Source organism: Rhinopithecus bieti, unplaced genomic scaffold (genome assembly GCF_001698545.2).
Source record: "Rhinopithecus bieti isolate Rb0 unplaced genomic scaffold, ASM169854v2 scaffold_31787, whole genome shotgun sequence".
NCBI lineage: Eukaryota > Metazoa > Chordata > Mammalia > Primates > Cercopithecidae > Rhinopithecus > Rhinopithecus bieti.
The window spans coordinates 3,819,237-3,836,809 of NW_016814655.1; the positions used below are offsets into that span (position 1 = coordinate 3,819,237).

The window sequence follows — 17,573 nt, forward strand, 5'->3', positions numbered from 1 at the left end:
CCTCCTGAGTAGCTGGGACTACAGGCGCCCACCACATCGCCCGGCTAATTTTTTGTATTTTTGGTAGAGACGTGGTTTCACCGTGTTAGCCAGGATGGTCTCGATCTCCTGACCTCGTGATCCGCCCGCCTCAGCCTCCCAAAGTGCTGGAATTACAGGCGTGAGCCACCGCGCCCGGCCTTTTCCTCTCATTTTTAAGTGGTCACTGGGTTGTGTGCTTCTGGATTGTTTATGTATCTGTGAGACTATGGGTTGATCCGACTCTGGGCATCAAACTCAATAACTCGCGCTTTTCCCAGTCTCACCCCCAGGTGAGTCTCCCAGGTGACATATATGGGCTACTGACTAGATGACCGAGTCCCGCCCAGAACTCACCTTAGGTGTCCGTGATTTCTTAGCAATACCATCACGAGCCTGGAGGAAGAGAAGCTCGCCCTTTGTCCCCTACCCGGATCGTCCCCGCCTCCAGGAAAGGCACACGCCCAGGCGCAGTTGCAGGCACTCACCGAGGATGCGGATCTGCGTGATGGTCCCGTGCAGGCCGAAAAGCATCCAGAGTGGCTGCGAGGCGTCCACGCACAGCTGCATGCCAGCGGCCGCGCCATTGTGGCTGAGGTGCAGCTCGCCGTCGGCGTTGACCACCAGGCCCAGGATGTCGCCGCTGTGCAGGGGCCCGGGCACGCGGCACACGGCCCAGAACTCCTTGCGGTCCACCAGGGCCTCAGGGCTGAAGGGCAGGTCGGCCGGCCGCAGCGTGCCGGGGTCGCACGTGGTGACGCCGAAGGACAGCGCGCCGGGCCGCGCGCCACCCGAGCGCGTGACCTTGACGAAGATGGTCTCGGCCACGCGCACGGGCCGGCTAGTGAAGACGAGCGCGCGCTCGTCGCGCCCGTGCTCCACGCGCGCCACTGTCTGCTCGTCGAGGATGCGGACGTGCGCGCCGGCGCGCAGGGTGTGGAAACGCAGGTCGCCGTCGAGCTGCGCGGGCAGCGCGCGGCTGTGTTGCGAGTTGAGTGAGTTCTGCGGGATGGGGCAGCCGGCGGCCGGCGCGGCCTCGTCGCTGTCCGCGCCCGGCACGTTGAGATCACACAGGCTCACCGAGAGGCGCGCGTCGTCCGCCTCGCGCCGCAGCGACGGCCGCCGCAGGGCGGTGAAGGAGCGCGGCCGCAGGCAGTCTGGGAGCACCAGCTCGCTATCTGCGCGGGAGACACGGGGCGGTGTCACCCAGGACTCCCGGGAGGCGGCCTCCGCGCGCCCCGCTGCCCCGGCCCTACGCGCGCACCGTTACAATCCCGGATGGCTAATGCCGCACACGATACTTGTGACATAAATTAGCAAGCACAGTCAAGAAGCGGCACACCAACATGGCACAAGTATACATATGTAACAAACCTGCACGTTATGCACATGTACCCTAGAACTTAAAGTATAGTAATTTAAAAAAAGAAAGAAAGAAAGAAACTGCTCTTGCAGGACATCTGTTTAAACAGGAATAGGTGGGGGGAAGCCGAAACTTAAACCATGTGGGTGCTTCCAAATGCTCACAGGTGCTTGCTATATGCAAATATGTACTTCCTCATTTTCTACAGTAAACGTGTACTCCTTATAATTTAAATTTTCAAAAATTTAACTCCTGGGCTCCTTCGGTCTTATCCCTAGCACCTAGAACAGCGCCGAGCACGCTCTTGACAAACAGTAACCATCGTGGAAAGTGCACTGATGAAGGCCTAACATCCTGGGAAGCCAGGGAACAACCACCCGCCAGCAGACACACACAGACACCCTCTTTGCGTACATTGTCTCATCTAACCTTAACAATTACCTTTTGAGGCTACCATTGCCATGTCAGGACACAGGCTGAGAGAAGTAGATCTATCCAAGATATCCTTTTGAAAGTGGCTTAATAGGGAATCAAACTCATCGTTCTTTTTAAAATCATACAAGTTATACAAAATACAAAACGGTATTTTGTAGAAAATTCAGTTCAGCAAAAGAAAAAATAATCCCCTGTAAGCCCACCACACAAAGAAAACATCTTTAATATTTGTATGCATGACCTTTCAGCCTTTTAAAGGCTGTATTTTGGGGTTTTTTTGTATGTTTATTTGGCGTTTTTTTGTTTTGTTTTGTTTTTTGAGATGGGGTCTTGCTCTGTGGCCCAGGCTGGAGTGCAGTGGAGATATCTCAGCTCACAGCGACCTCCGCCTCCCAGGCTCAAGCCATCCTCTCACCTCAGCCTCCCAAGTAGCTGGGATGCACCACCGCGCCCAGCTAATTTTGTATTTTTTAGGTAGAGATGGGACTTCGCCATGTTGCCCAGCTGATCTCCACCTCCTAGGCTCAAGCGATCCTCCTGCCTCAGTCTCCCAAAGTGCTACAATTAGAAGTGTGAGCCACCACACCCAGCTGGTTACTTTTTTAGTGCAAAAATTGTGTCATGCTATATAAACATCACTTGTTTTTTACCTTTTATATGTACTACATCACTTTGAAAATGTGATGACATTGAAAATGTGATGACCCATTTCCCCAGAAAAATGCACATTCTCACAAACTTCTGTAGATAATTTCTCAGCATTCATGAACTACATGAAGCCATCCATGGGCAAGGACTCCAGACTAAGAACCCTTGGAGTTTTTTTCAAAATTTTCAAAAATTTAACTCCTGGGCTCCTTCTGTCTTATCCCCAGCACCTGAACACCTCTCCATGCCCATAACTGTTTCCAACACCATATTCTTCTAATGGCTGTGTTATGTTCTACTTTATGGAGTCCTGTAACTTGCAATAAAAGTAATCACCATGTTCCATGAATTACCCCTGCAATTCATTCTTACAGCAGCCCGTGGAAGTGTTCCTGTTTTACAGATAAAGCTCAGCAGCGTTACGACAGCCACCATGTGGCAGATCCAGGATTGAAAAAAAGGTCTGTCCAACTCCCAATGCCGCATTCTTCACTTCCAGACTCTCCTTGTTTATTGAAGCCCTTCTGTGTGAGTCAATCTCTCCAAATTTGCCTGGTGCCACTGTAAGCTGCACCATGGACCGATCCCTTCCTTCAGGCCTTCTCTCTGAACCTCTCCAAGGGAGAATCTGCGCTGTCTCCTCAGGAACTGGGTTAAGGATGGCTGGGGTTCTCGGGTATGACAGCAAACCTTGGGGGATTGCTCTGGTAGGGACAGCAGAGGCCAAAATTCAGCTCCAACTGAACGTAGACATGGTCACTAAACCTCCCTCTTTTCTTTCACCCTTTCCCTGCCCTTTCCAGAAACTGTGTTGTCTGGCCCCCAGAAAGCTCTGGGTGTGGGCCCTTCCCCCCAAGCCTCCCAAAGCTCTGGAGAAGCCTCCTGGGGCCTGGCTGATTGGGGTTTCCTGGAATCATGTTGGCGAGGAGGAGGGAGCCGGCCGGAAAATGTGATTATTCCAGGGAATTGACTCTGACAGTGATGGTGCAGAGAGGCTGGGGGGCTGCAGAGAGGCAAAGGCAGAGGCCAGGAGGGCCTGTGCAGGGGGAGGTGGGAAAGACAATGGGAGAGGCAGAGGCGAGGAAGGCCTGTGCAGGGGGGAGGTGGGAGACAAATGGTGCAGAGCTGGGGAAAGCAGTGGGCTGACCTGAACCCTGGGGAACAGCCCCTGCTCCCACACCCCTCTGGGATTCCAGGCACTGGCCCTTGGGAACTACAGAAGGTGGGAGACAGAGAGGGGAAGGGGCAGTAACAGCAGGGAGAAGAGGAATCAAGTCACTCAGATATGTCCAGCCAGAGCTCCAGGAACACAGCTGTCACAGGGCCCACACCACCACCTTAGGACAATCCGTCCAGAGCTCCTGGGGCTGGGCAGACCCTCAGAACAAAGCTCTTAATGGGACTGGATACAAGCTATCCTGGTCTCTCCGCCCCTTCAGGCGTCCCCTTCTACTTAAACATGCACACTACCAGGTGCTCACTAACTCCCAGGCAACCTGTTCCACTGTGGAGTTAATCTGTCTTTAAAGAGTATTTCCTTCTCTTAAACCAAAATCTACCTCCCTGTATTTAACCCACTACCTCCTGAGCTGCCTATCAGCCCAGTACTGAAGACAATTCTCAGGGAATACTCAGACTTCCCACACACCTTCCCACCTCTTAGACAATGAACAGAACCAGACTCAGTACTCTAGATGTGCACCAACCAGCTCAAGGCACAGTGTGGCCATCACCTCCCTTGGTATGTATGCTATACTTCTAATAATGCAACCTAAAAGTACATTAGGTTTTTTTCAGTAACCAACATACATATACTAGTAGGCAGGACAAGAGCACAGTTAAGTGCAATGAATTTGAAGTCATCAGTCCAGGTTTAAATCCTGGCCCTGCCATTTCCTGTAAGACAAGGCTACAAATAGCTGAACTTCTTGGGGCCTCTTCAGCAGTGAAATCAGCATCTACTGATTTATATAAAATCTGTATCTAATACTCCCCTTAGAAGAGACGCTGTGAGGATGAAAAGGAGTAAGGTACACAGGGCACCTAAATAGGACACCTGGCACAGTCATTAGGTTAATATAAGCCATTGTTATTGGCATGTGAAATGCCACATGATTCAGAAGAAAGTGCATGGGCTTTGGGTGATCCAGGTCTGGATCAGGCCTAGGTTTAAATGTCTGACCCAGCACTTGACTGATGGTTTTTGGGTAAGCAACCTTCCTCCCAGCTTCAAATTGCTCACCTAGAGAATAGGGGTAATAATACCTGCCTTGAGTTGTTGTTGGAAAGCTCAGAGGTAAAGTGGGACCATCCCCAGCACCGAGAAGCTACCCGATAACTTCAGATATTAGTATTTGCTTGGCTTGAGCACAGTCTCAACTAAAAGTCAGGTACACCTGTCCTCAGACCAGGGGCTTTTTGAACCTTAATGCAGGACTTCACATCAGTCATGATGGGTACCCAAGAAATATTCACTGAATGAAATCACCAAAGACCAAGAAGCAGCAGCTAAAATGTAGAGGTGAGAGGATAAAGAAAGGAAGGAGAAACAGTGGAGGATGTACAATGAGAAGAAGGGGGTAGGAAGAGGATCCCTTTAGCCTTGATTGAAATCTTGCTAGAGTTGGGAGGGGAGGGACAAAAGCTGCTGGGAAACAGCTAAAAACGGAATGAATCCCTAGGGCCAGTGCCCAGCCCAAGTCTGTCTTCTCTCCCTCTCCACCCCTCAGGGTCAGGAGCAGCTGCAGGCAGCCAGCAGCTCCAAAATAACCATCCCATCAGTGAGCCCAGCTGTGTCGAGGCCCTGAAATAGATGAAACTCGAGACTCAGGAGCTGGTCAGAGCACCCTCCGCAGAAGGGACGGCAAAGGTCACAGTTGAGTGAGCCGATACCAAGTTAGAGGTCAGGGCAGTGTTTGGGTCCCCAAAGCCATGGGAGAACACCATGGAACCAACTTCAGCCCAGGGCTGCACCACTTGATGGATAAGGCTTAGAAAAACCAGATGGGCAACCTGTCACCCCAAGCAGTGGGGTGGCCCCACATTCGGAAGCAACAAGTTACATAATCGGTGCCGGGACACGTGCCCCCCTACTTTGGAGGTGTTTATGATGGGAACAGAGACGGCACAAGGCCACGAGGAGAAGCTGCTAAGCTGACTCCCCTTGCATGTCCCATCATTCAGGAAAGAACCTGTCAGTCTTCAGCTCTTGCCTGTTCTGGTGGCCGGCAGTGGCTCTACCGACACCCTGAGCCAGAGCAGAAATAAGCAGGCACTGCCAGGGCAGGGAGGTCCCGGCCATGTGTTTCCTCTCCTCTAGGTGGTGCTGGGGGCCCCACTCACCGACCTACTGTGTGCCCAGCCCTGGGCAGGGAGTCTGGGAGAGGGAAGAGCCAGGAGTAAGTGGAAAGGGCAAGGTTTAAGGGCAGGAATTTTTTTTTTTTTTTTTTTTTTTTTTTTTGATACAGGTCTTGCTCTGTTCCCCAGGCTGGAGTGCAGTGGCAAGATCTAGACTGTCTGCATCCTCTGCCTCCCGGGTTCAAGCAATTCTTGTGCCTCTGCCTCCCAAGTGGCTGGGACTACAGGTGCACACCACCACGCCTGGCTAATTTTTGTATTTTTTGTTAGAGACAGGGTTTCACTAGGTTTCCCAGGCTGGTTTCAAACTCCTCAGCTCAAGTGAACTGCTGGTCTCGGCCTCCCAAAGTGCTGAGATTACAGGCGTGAGCTACCATGCCTGCCCCGAAGACAGGAAAATATTTGAATACAATTTAATTACCAGAGTCTTGGCATCTAGGATTAGACAGAACCTTAGAGGAACTAAGGTACTAGGAAATCCATTAATCCCTGCCCATCTCTCAGCCTGGCTAGAAGCTAGAATGGCCCTAGGGTCAGGAAGTTTACCATCTCCCAAGGCTCCCTCCACCTTGGAATAACTATGACTTAGAAAACCTCTCCTGGTGGGAATCCATCTGTGTCCCACATACCCTCCTTGGGGCTCCCTCTGAGTCTTCTCTCCTTTACAATAAATATCCCCTTTAGGATCAAGATCCCCAGCTAAGGCTGAAGTCCCCTTCCTGTTTCAGAGTGCGCTAGGGAAGGTATTCTGGAAGACACAGGAGTTGACTTGACTTGGGCTGAAGCACAGGAGGGTTTGGGTTGACAGGTGAGAAAACTGTTAGCAAACACCTAGTGAAGAGCAGGAGGGGGAGGGAGAGGGGACAGACTGAGGAGGGCCCCAGGGCCAGCTGTTGCCCAGAAAGCCACCCGGCCCTGCCATACGCTGCCAGCAGTGCAGGGTAACCAAGGTAGGACCTGGGCGTGGAGGACCTCAGGGCAGGCCAGGGCCTCCTTTGAGGCAGAGCTTGCCGTCAGCCTGAGAGTCCCATTTGTTGACGTTCTCACATCCGGAGCACTGGCTAATCTGTAACCAAGGGTCAGCCTGCAGTCGCCCGGCTTGCTGGCGGGTCTCTGCTGGCCCGTTTGGGAGGTGCTGCCAGCCCTTTACTGTCTCCACAAACATCCTCCTGCTGGTCCGCATCTGGCACGGGGCATGGGAGGGAGCCGGGGAGGGCGGGTGCCTGGCTTGGACAGGCAAGGGGGTTCTCCACCCATCTCAGCACCCACCTCCACCTTCTCCCTTTAAACCCAACCATAGGAAATTTAGGAGAAACAAACATGTTTTCTGGGCTCACAGAGGGAAGGGCAAAACATCCTAGAATCTCACAGTCACAGACTTTAAGATTCAGAGAATCTTCAAGCCATGGGATCTCATGGATTTATAGAATCATTTGGTCTAGTGGATCTCAAACTTTTTTAAAAAGCAGTGGAATCCTTTTGTCTAAAAGAACCCAAAGCTCTAGCCAAAGTCTGGGAGGTGGGCAGAGCACTGTCCCCTCCCCCTCTCTCTGGCCTTCTCTGCAGCCTCCAAGACACCTCTGTGGAACCCCAGTGTTCCAAGGAACCCAGCTGGAGAACCACAGATCTTGTTCCAAGGAGCAATTTCGATTGCATGGTTTTCCTTTCAGCCTGATACAGGGACCTGGGTTCAAGGCTCCCTCTTCTAATTGGAGAGCTGGTTTGAGGGGTTGGCTTTTTTTTGGCGGGGGAGGGTGGTGTTTTTAAATTAGGTATTCCTTTTTAACCTAAAGACAAAAGCCCTTCTCATTTGTGTAAATGCCTTTCCACATCTGTGAGGTAAGTGGGGCGTGTATAATTATGTCCAAAAAATAGATGAGGAGGCTGAAGCACAGAGAAGCTGAGAACTGCCCAGAGGTAGTGAGTGGCCAAGTCAAGCCTTGATTCAGTCGGTCTCCTGCATCTGAAATAAAGGCATTGTTCCCAATACTGCAAGGCCCCAGCTCCTCCCTCCACATACACCCCCACCCTGAGCCCCCCACTCTCTCCAAGGCCCCCTGTACAATCTCTTGAGCCCAAGAGATGCTAGGGGCAAACATGAGATTGCCTATTTTGTAAGTTAAAAACAGTCCAATACTGGCGATTACATGTGGTTCAACTTTATATATATTCATTGTGGTAGAAAACTAGAGTGCACAGGAACAACTGAACCAGACAAAGCCCTTGGGAGCATCCAGGAAACTACAAGGCAGGCAGACCCACCTTCCCAGCTGAATCTGGCATCCTGGGCACTGCCCCCTTCTGTGTACCAGAACTGCCGGGGCCCTGGTGGCCTGTCTGTGCCCAACATGCGCAGCTGATCCGTGATGCCTTGAACTCTCGTAAGCTCGACTCTGGAAGGCACAGGAGAGCCACTGTCCCCACTCTTGTCGGGCATCCAGACTTAATAGGGAGATCAGATGGACTCACATCTAGAGAAGCTGGAAGGTAATGTAGCCCAAGCTCCTGGGTTCAAATCCCAGCTCCACCAACTGCCAGCTGTGTGACCTTGGGCAGGTTATCAGACCTCTCTGAGCCTCTGTTCCTTATCTACAAAATGGGCACAATAATACCTTCCTTTATATACAAAGAGGATATATGCTGTATCTTTAAAGAGCAGGACAATACATGACTCAGAGCTGCTTATACCACTTAGGTCTCCATGTGCCGATGGTCAGGAGGAGGAAGGGTCATTTTGAATGTGGGAGGTCTGGGAAAGCTTCCTGGTGGAGGGGAGGGTTTGGTGTGGGGCAGTGATATAGCTGGCAGAATTTGGGGTAAGCAGAAAGGAAGCGCCAGAAGAGCCTCTGAAGCAGAAGGAAGAGCAGGATTTTCTTAATCAAAAGAAGTGAAAATCATCAAAGAGGAAAAAATCATGATCGGCAGCCTCAGCCGTTTCCCCCAGCCCAAGAGCTGGCTCCGGCTCCTTAAACTAATATTTGCCTCTTGGCCCCTGGCAGCCGCAGCTGAGGGTAAACATTGGTTTAGCTGGGAAGCGGAAGGCCCAGATGGCAGTGTGGTTCTCAGCTGGGGATCAATCATACTCAGCGCCTCCAAGCTGAGGCACGCCCTGGATAGAGGACCTGACCCAAGCCCCTATCTCCCGGGGGCCTGGAGAACCCACCCAGCAGCACGTGGACCTTGGAAGCCCACCCTAAGAGTCTCCACACAGCTCTCTCCTCAGTAGGCAGGCGTGGGTCTTTTACCAAGACCTGGGAACCTGTGCATGGCAAGGGATGGAATAGAATGCATAAGCCCTCAGGAGCTCCCACCCCATCCCCTCCTAGAACCCTCCCGGACCCAGCCCCACCATTTAGAGGTGTTGATAGCCTTCTCCCTCTGACCTTACTCCCAGATCAGCCTGAGAGATCTGGGTTCCAGGCCTGGTGGGGCTGATGAGCAGCTGGGAGAGTTTGGGCAGGCCCCTCCCCATCTCCAGGTCTCGTACTTCTCCACTGTCAAGCAGCCAGTCCGTCTTACTGAACAACTTGACAGCACAAAAGCTGCTGGAAGCTTTCAGCTCTCATGGCTCTCTCCCTTGTGATGCATACACATACCCACACCTGTGCACACCCCTCACCTCCACAAGTCACCCACTACCTCTCCACCTCATTCCTTCCCCTCCTGGATCTGCTCCCCTACTGACCGCCAATTCCCCATCTCTGTGCCTGTGGACACCCCTCCGTCTGACCTAAATTGTTCCTCAACCAAGCCATTTTTTTCACCTCACTTAGTTCCTGACTTAAAACTTGTCTTCTACAGGAAGTCCTCCTCGATTGCTCTCCAGCTGCACTCCCCTCCCACATATACACACAGTTTTACTCTTCAGCTCACACTTGGTTGCAGAATTGAACTTGGACCACCTTGCATCAGTTACATGATGTGTCCCCCAGGGAAAACATTATTCCAGGAGAGGGGCTGGGTTTTCGATTCTTCTGTCTCCCACCTGCCCCCACATAGTACCTAGGCTGTGGTGGGCACCGAGGGATGCTCTGGAGCTCCCTCATAAGTGGGCTCTTGGCCCACCAGCCTCCTGATGGGACTCACAGATGCTCTTCCTGAATCGACATTTCTGAGAGGAGCAAGGAGATCTTGAGACACTGGGATAGGAGCTTCTTTCTCCATGTATTAATCACCCAATAAAATCTGTGTTTATTTAGTTGCTGGCAGGTCCCTTCTCCCTGGAGGAAGGAAGCTGTTATTCTTGACGATACCCACCTGGGCTTGAGCCAGGGCGCCCCAAAGAAAGGTGATCTGCGGAACTCCAGCATAACAGGGAGGAGGGCCTGCTGGGGCTGTGGCATGGGCACCATAACAGGGAGGAGGGCCTGCTGGGGCTGTGGCATGGGCACCACTGTGGGCTTGGATTCTGGTCAGGGCAGGGAGGACCGTCCATTGGGAAGAGACACCAGCCCCTGCCTCCACTCTGTCCGGGGACACAACCCATCCACCCATGGCCTGACCTGCTTACCTACCATGTGCCAGCTACCCTGGGAAGCCTCTGGTCTAAGGAACGAACACAGAGCAGGTAAGGTTGGGAGGGCTTTGACCACAGGCTTCAGACAAAGGGGACAGGGGCAGGCCTGGCAGAAAATCCCTGAAGATCAGACATTGGTTTGGGGGACAATCACCCCAGGAAAGATTGGCCCAGCTTCAGAGCCACCAAGACAGACAGCGACTTTCTTCAGAGGAGAGACAGCAGTGGGGAGAAGGACACCAAGACCAGGGAAAGCAAAAAGGGTGAGAGGATTTAGGTCGAGGGAGAGAGAAAAGCCCAGAAAGATACAGGTGCAGTAAAGGGGCAAGCGATGGAGAGAGGGAGAGGTGGGAAGTGGGACGGAGAGGAAAGAGGAGGCAGGGAAGGAAGCTGACCCTCAGGCTACCTGGGGTAGAGGGGAGTATCTCAGAAGACAGGCACTAAACGAAGGTGGAGAGATCACGCCCACCTCAGGAGATCTCCGGATGAATCTCTGTGTCTCCCTCTCTATCTTTACCAAAAAAAAAAAAAAAAAAAAATTCAGGAGGAATAAAATGAAGGGATATCTTTATCTGCCAATTGAATTTAGGGGCCATAATCAGTGTTTGAAAATACCCAGGGATTATGGTGATTTACGGCTGGGATGGAATCAGCTGGGGCCTTAACCTTATCGGGTGTGCAGAGAGGAGCCTGTCAGGAACTCCAAATGCAACTGAAAACACTGCGTGCAAGCCCATTTATAGTCACAGGGGGATGGGGCTGAACCAGGTCAGGCCACCTGGGCTCTGGCCCAGGGTGGGCCCTTCACATTATTCTCCAAGCCCTCCTTAGCCCCTGACGGTGGGAAGCCCCATGCCGTCTGGTATGTTCCTCTTCATTCCCATGTGCCAGGACCCTCCTGGAACTTGCAGGCCCAGCCCAAGTCTTCTCTTCCAAGAAGCCCTCCTGGCCTCCATCCTCCCCCACTGACCTCAGCCTCCTCTGACTTCCTGCCTCCTTTTATGTTTAAACCAGCTGGAGGGTAATGGGAAAGGTGTTGCTTTTGGCATCAGAACGCCCAGTTCAAGTCAGGGTTCTGCCACATCCCTACATGGGCAAGCCAGGTCTTGAGTGGGCCTCAGTTATCTCCCTGCCAAACGGGGATAAAAACCACTCCCTGTGGGGCCTGCTTCAGAGGGGTTAAATGAGATAACTGGATAGAAACCATCTCGGCAGATGGAAGGCATCCCATGACCACAGCAGTTAGCGATTTACTGGCTTCTCTTGGGTTGTGCCCTGAGTGCCTGCATCGTCTGGAGTGTTTGCTTCATCTCTCTAACTTCCCAGTGAGCCTGGGCTATCTGTGGGCAGGGCTGGGTCGCCCTTGGCCCCCACCCACCTGCCGTTTTCTTCATCTAACAAGGCATCCGCCCTCTCATTCTCCCCCCCTACTACTCTCCCCGACCCACCCTGCAAATATTCCTCCACATCCTCTGCAGGTCAGGCAGAAGCCTCCGCCCTGGAGAGCAGCCCGACCGAGTCAGAGGTGGATTCTTCCCCATCTTGCAGGGAAGTGGACATGTGGACAGACCGAGGGTCTGCCGATGCTCAGTACTGAGAGAAGCGGCAGCACCACTTGGTGGCACACGAAGACGGAGAGGAGAATTCCGCCCAGAAAGGCTTCAGGGAGGAGGGGGCTTTGGGGCTGGCCTTGAAGCCAGAGTGGGGACGGTGAGGAAGGGCACATTTTGCTTAGGGAAAAGCAAGAATGTCACCCCACTACCATCACCTGCCCACCCTCAACAAGACTGTGGCTTTCTCAGGAGCAGAGACTTTGCCTTCCACCATGTGGCTGAGCCCTGGGCTAAGTCAGAGCCTTCACAACCATTACACAGGTGGGAAGCCTGAGGCTCAGGCAGAAGTGGTCAGGTTAGAGCTCAAACTCAAGCGCTGGGACTCCAGTGCCTTCAAGTATGGGGCCCTGAGGATACCAGAGCAGTACCAAGGCATTCACTCGAGCCCTGAGTGAGGAACTGCCCTCCCCAGGATGGGTGGGGACGAATGACAGTCACTGACCCCTTACTGTGCATCAGCTGCTCCTCAAAGAATCCCAAGAAAGCATTTAGCCCCACATTACAGATGAAGAAACTGAGGCCCCACACCTAGTACAGCGCGAGGCTAGGATCTGCCGGTCTCTGTAGCTCAGGGGCATGAACACTGCCCTTTCTGCCCCCGCTGTAGGGACACCCCTTTCACAGAGAAAATGCAAAGCATCTGGGCTCCCTTCTTCAGTTGCTGAGACCCAGATCTGCCCAGTTCCAGGCTCTGAACATGTCATTGTGAATGCAGAAACACTTTTGTTGAGGTGAAAAACAGAAAGTTCCCAAACTACTAGCTAATAAAAACCGCTTCCTGATGTTTGGAGCTCAACAAACAGGCTTCTGACTCATTTCTTTGTTTTTACTATCACTGACTTTTTGCTCAAATAAAGGTGTTGTGGAAAAGAAGAGCTTCACTGTTGCTAGGCTCTGAAGTCAGAAAGGAAAAAAACGTTTTTCAACCACCTTCATGGCCTCTTTCTCTGCAGGGAGCGGCGGGTAGAGATGGCAGAAGGAAAGAGTGTTGCTTGAGCATATACTTGGTACCCGAGACTGTGCTGGGCACTTTACTCACAGCCTCCTTGATGGAACTCAATCTTCCCACCAACCCATTTCACAGATGAGGAAGCCGAGGCTTGTACAGCCTCTGCCTGGAAGCAAAGCCAGTTTGCTGATGGCCTGATTTGTACCCAGAGTCTGCATGTGCGCACGTGCACTTGAGTGCCTGTGCACAAGGAGAGCCAGGTGGGAAGGATCCTGGTCTGGGAGTCAGGTGACCTGAGTTCTAGTCCTACCTTAACCACCAACTTGCCGTGTGACCCTAGGAAGTCAGAGATTGTCCTGTCCTCTTCCAGCCCTGGTACTTGTGCCATTGCAGGGAAGCCTGGCCCCTGAGCATGCCAGGCTGCTTCCCGAGGCTCCTCCTCCTTGCTCTCTCACTCTCCTGAAACAGCCTAACTTACGCTGGGGGCCAGGGAGCAGCCAAGAGTCTTAGCTCCCCCAGTGCCTTCTGCCCCTGGATCCTACCCTTTTATCCAACATCCCTGCAAAAGGCACTAGGGTAGGCTTGGAACCCAGTCTTCTGGAAGGCTGCAGAGCCCAGGGGCTGACAGCTGGCTTTAGAGCTGGAGACTCAGGGCTGGCTCTACCCTTCAAGGGCCATGGCTCCTGGGACCATGATGCAACCTCCCTGGACTTGAGTTTCTGCCCAATAATGGGGTCTCCCTCCCAGGGTTGCTATGAGAACAGGCAAGAATGAAGTGCCTTGCACATAGTAAGTGTTCTATGAACTGTGGTTGTGATGGTTAATTTAATTACTTCTGGGGGTGGTGGTCTTTGAGGTCGCCATTTATGATTGTGAAGGTTGCACTCTGCCCAAGGCACCACCTGAGAGGCTGCAGATAGCAGAAATCACACCCAGGTTCCACTGAAAAGCAATGGGCCTGGAGGAAAGGAGCTCTCTGCAGTTCATGCCAAGGCTCCCAGGGCTGCCCCTGTTCCCCTTGGCACCAGAGAGGGGTCCCTACGCCTGATGGGATTGAACAGTGCCAGGCTGCAGTGCCCAGAGGTTGAGGGATGTCCCCTGCACCAAGGGGCCAGAGGGGCAGGCACTCACCAAGCAGCTGGACGCCCCGCGTGAGGCCGTAGACGTCCACCAGGGCCCAGAGTGGGTCAGCCGTGCGGACCCCGCTGAAGAACAGCATGACAGCCGAGTCGTTGATGCGGTGGAAGACACGACCCTTCTTGTCCACCCAGAATGCGATGATGTTGCCCTCATTGGCAAACTCCTCAGGCAGCGCCTTGGCCCAGAAGCCACTCTGGGACACCAGGTCGGGGCAGGCGTACTTGGGCAGCGAGTCAGGGTGGATGCGGGACGGGTCCTTGCTGGTGAAGCCCAGACGCAGGGCCCCGCTCCAGCAGCACTGCTTCTTGGTGATCTGGGTGGCAGGGGGTGGCCTCAGCCCACCCTCTTCCACTTGGTCAATCGGACCAAGGGTAGCCCCCCTCAGGTGGACTCCCTGGAGCATCCCACAGCAGCCTGCCCACCATTCCAGCACGATTCCCTCCCAGGAGCCCTCCCTGCTAGGAAGACAGCAAGGGGTTCCCGCGGCCACCGCCCTCCCGGTTCCTTCCTTGTCACACAGGGAGGTTGAGAAAGGCATAAGGAAGAGGGAAGAGGGTCACCAGAGAGAAAAGGCGGGGGCAGGGTGTGGTGGTGGGGGTGGCAGCAGGCAGAGTCCAGAGGCCCAGGGAACGCCGTGAGGGAAGCAGGAAGCACGGGGCGGGGCGGGGCAGGGGCAGGCCCACCTTCAGCCTGACTTGCTCGTAGATGAGGACCGGGCGGTTGCTGAAGGTGATGGCGTTGCAGAAGCTGGCCTGCCTCTTGACAGCCTTGTGGCTGAGGTCCATGAGGATCTGGGAGCCCTTGGTGTGCGGGTGGAAGAGCAGCGGCGTGGCTGGGAGCCCCCCACCAGGCAGCACCGCTGGGCAGTGCTTCTGCTTGTGGTGGCATCGGTGAGAAGTGACGGGGAAGGGGCCCCCGATGGAGTCTGCAAAGGAACAGGCCACAGTGTCAGAGAACTTGACGGGTCCACGAGCCAGACCAGAGTCCCCTAGGTAAGGGCAGAGGCTGGGCATGACCAGAAGTCACCCGGAGCCCAGTTCTTCCACCACTGTTGCCACCCCTTGCCACCATCCTTCTGCCACCATCTCTCACCATCTCCCACTCCACTGTCTGCCACCATGCTCTACTGGTTCACTACCCACCACTTCTCCCCTCAGCCTTCCCCATCACCTTCCACCCCCACCCTCTCCCACCTCCTCTCCCCACTAGTATTTAACACCCTCTGCCTTTCACCACCTACCATGGTAGCACATCGCCTTTACTACTGCCCTCCACTACCACTCACTGGCACTCCACCATCCTTGGTTTGTTTATTTATTTTATTCAATAAATATTTATGACATATCTGCTGAATACCAAGCTCTGTCCTGAGTACTGGAGACACAGACATGAAACATACATGGATCCTGTCCTCGGGGCTGTCACTAACTGGCTCTGTGACCTTGGGGAAGACAACACTTCCCTCTCTAGCACAATGGGTGGCCTCTACTCTGTGGCTCCAAGACAAGTCTCAGCAGCACAGGCAGCGTTAATTAATACACAGCCTCAGGGGCTGGGGACTCTGGTGGGGCCCCCAAGATCCACGCCCTGTCCTTCAGGAGGTGGAGCCCGCCCATCCTGTCATCGTGGGGAAAGAGAACAATGAAGAATGGAGGAGAAGTGGGTGGAGCCGTAGAAAGCCACAAAACATGACAGAGGCCTTCTGGGATGTTTCAAATTTTGGTCCTCCAAGGCAGGAATTTAATGATGCAAAGAGCTCGGCATTGGGCCTGTCCAGACCCTTCCACTCCCTAGAGGAGGAGGAGCGGCTTCCAGGAAGGAGATGGAAGACAGGGAGGGAAGGGAGAGGGAGAGGCCCAGTCCTCCGTCCGGGCTGTGTTGGCTTTGGTCTGCATCCCTCTGTACCACTTTGCATTTCCAATCCCCCTCTTCTCCAGAGGCCCCAGACAACAGTCTCCAAAGCCCCAGGCCAGCCGGACATCCTGTGCATGAGCCACCGGGCCTCTCTAGAGCAGCTTCCTGCCTGCCAGGCTCACTAGGAAGGGGTGGTACGAGGAGGAGTTCACCTTGTCCTCACCAAGGAGACAAGACGGGAACGGCTGAACAGTGCGAGGGCTTTGGAAGCCGTCAGGCTATGAAGGCTGGAAATGCTCAGAAGAGACCCAGATAGTCTGGAAAGGCTGCCTGGAAGAAGCTGAATGGCCTCTGGATAGTGCAGAGGAGGGGAGGCCATTTCAGGGAAGGGGACGCTGGGAAGAAGGGCAGAGAGTGGCACTGGCTACAGGTGCCTTGCCTGGAAAAGATGCCCACTGGGCTCCGGCCAGCCTCAGACACAGCTTGACTTTTGTTTCATAAAATATGTGCTGGTGAAAGGCAACATCACACATTACTGAGGTTCGCATCCAGAGGTAGAAATGGAAGCATAAGAGAAAAATCACCCCTGCTGTGTGGGTAGCTAACACATCGTGGTGCATCTGCACAATAGAATACTACTCAGCAGTAAAGACCAATGAACTACCAATATGAATAACAACATAGGTGAATTTCAAAATAATGATGTGAGTGAAATTAGCCTGTTAAAAACAAAGCAATACACGATTCATGGAGCAACTGCAGGGCTTCCATTCCCTTCAAAACCCTTCCTCTCCTTCCATTTTTTATCAAATTCTAGAAAGTGCAAATGAAGCTGTAGTGATCAAAAGCAGATAAGTGGCCCGGGCACGATGGCTCACACCTGTAATCTCAGCACTTTGGGAGGCCAAATGGGGCAGATTACCTGAGGTCAAGAGTTCGAGACCAGCCTGGGCAATATGGTGAAACCCCATCTCTACTAAAAATATAAAAATTAGCCGGGCATGGTGCAGGCACCTGTAGTTCAAGCTATTCGGGAGGCTGAGGCAGGAGAATCACTTGAACCCAGAAGGTGGAGGTTGCAGTGAGCCAAGATCGTTCCACTGCATTCCAGACTGGGAAACAGAGCAAGACTGTCTCAAAACACACACACACACACACACAAAAACGAAACAAAACAAAAAAACAAAAGCAGATAAGTGGACGCCTGCGATAGTCGGGGGAGACAGGCAGGATTACCAAGGAGCACAAGGCAACATTTGGCAGTGTGGCTGTGTTCCTTATCTTTTTTTTTTTTAATGGGTGGTTTTCAATGGTCTATGTGTTCCTTATCTTGATGTGGTAATGATTTCATAGGGGTACACTATGTCAAAACTCATCAAATTGGACGCTTTAAACATGTGCAGTTTAGTGTATGTCAGTTTCACCTCCCTGAAGCAGTTTTTAAAACCCTGCTGAGCCCAGCTGCTGCTGAGAGCCTTTCCTCTGGGGCTCCCCCTCCCCAGCCTCCACTCTGAATCCATGGAGCAACTGTAGGGCCACCAATCCCTTCAAAATGCTTCCCCTCCTTCCCACCCATCCTACTCGAGGTCCTGGGGCCCTGGGTAAAGGCGCAGAAAACACTGACTCTGGGCAAATATAGTGGAGACACAAGGGGCCAGAGACCCAGCCCCTGGAAGACAT

General features: G+C 53.2%; 1 protein-coding gene across 4 annotated transcripts in view; it reads right to left on the reverse strand.

Annotated features, from left to right (window-relative positions):
• Nucleotides 1-17,573, reverse strand: part of NEURL1 (neuralized E3 ubiquitin protein ligase 1) — a 158,756-nt gene that overhangs the window by 66,437 nt on the left and 74,746 nt on the right. For 3 of the 4 annotated variants that reach the window (XM_017851741.1, XM_017851739.1, XM_017851740.1), the window contains exons 2-4: nucleotides 14,723-14,964; nucleotides 14,031-14,352; nucleotides 507-1,196 (exon numbers count right to left, since the gene is read on the reverse strand). In XM_017851741.1, the coding sequence (XP_017707230.1) occupies nucleotides 507-1,196; nucleotides 14,031-14,352; nucleotides 14,723-14,964 (1,254 nt within the window). Of the gene's footprint in view, nucleotides 1-181; nucleotides 415-506; nucleotides 1,197-14,030; nucleotides 14,353-14,722; nucleotides 14,965-17,573 lie in introns of those variants that run through there. The other variant, XM_017851742.1, reaches the window with a different exon arrangement.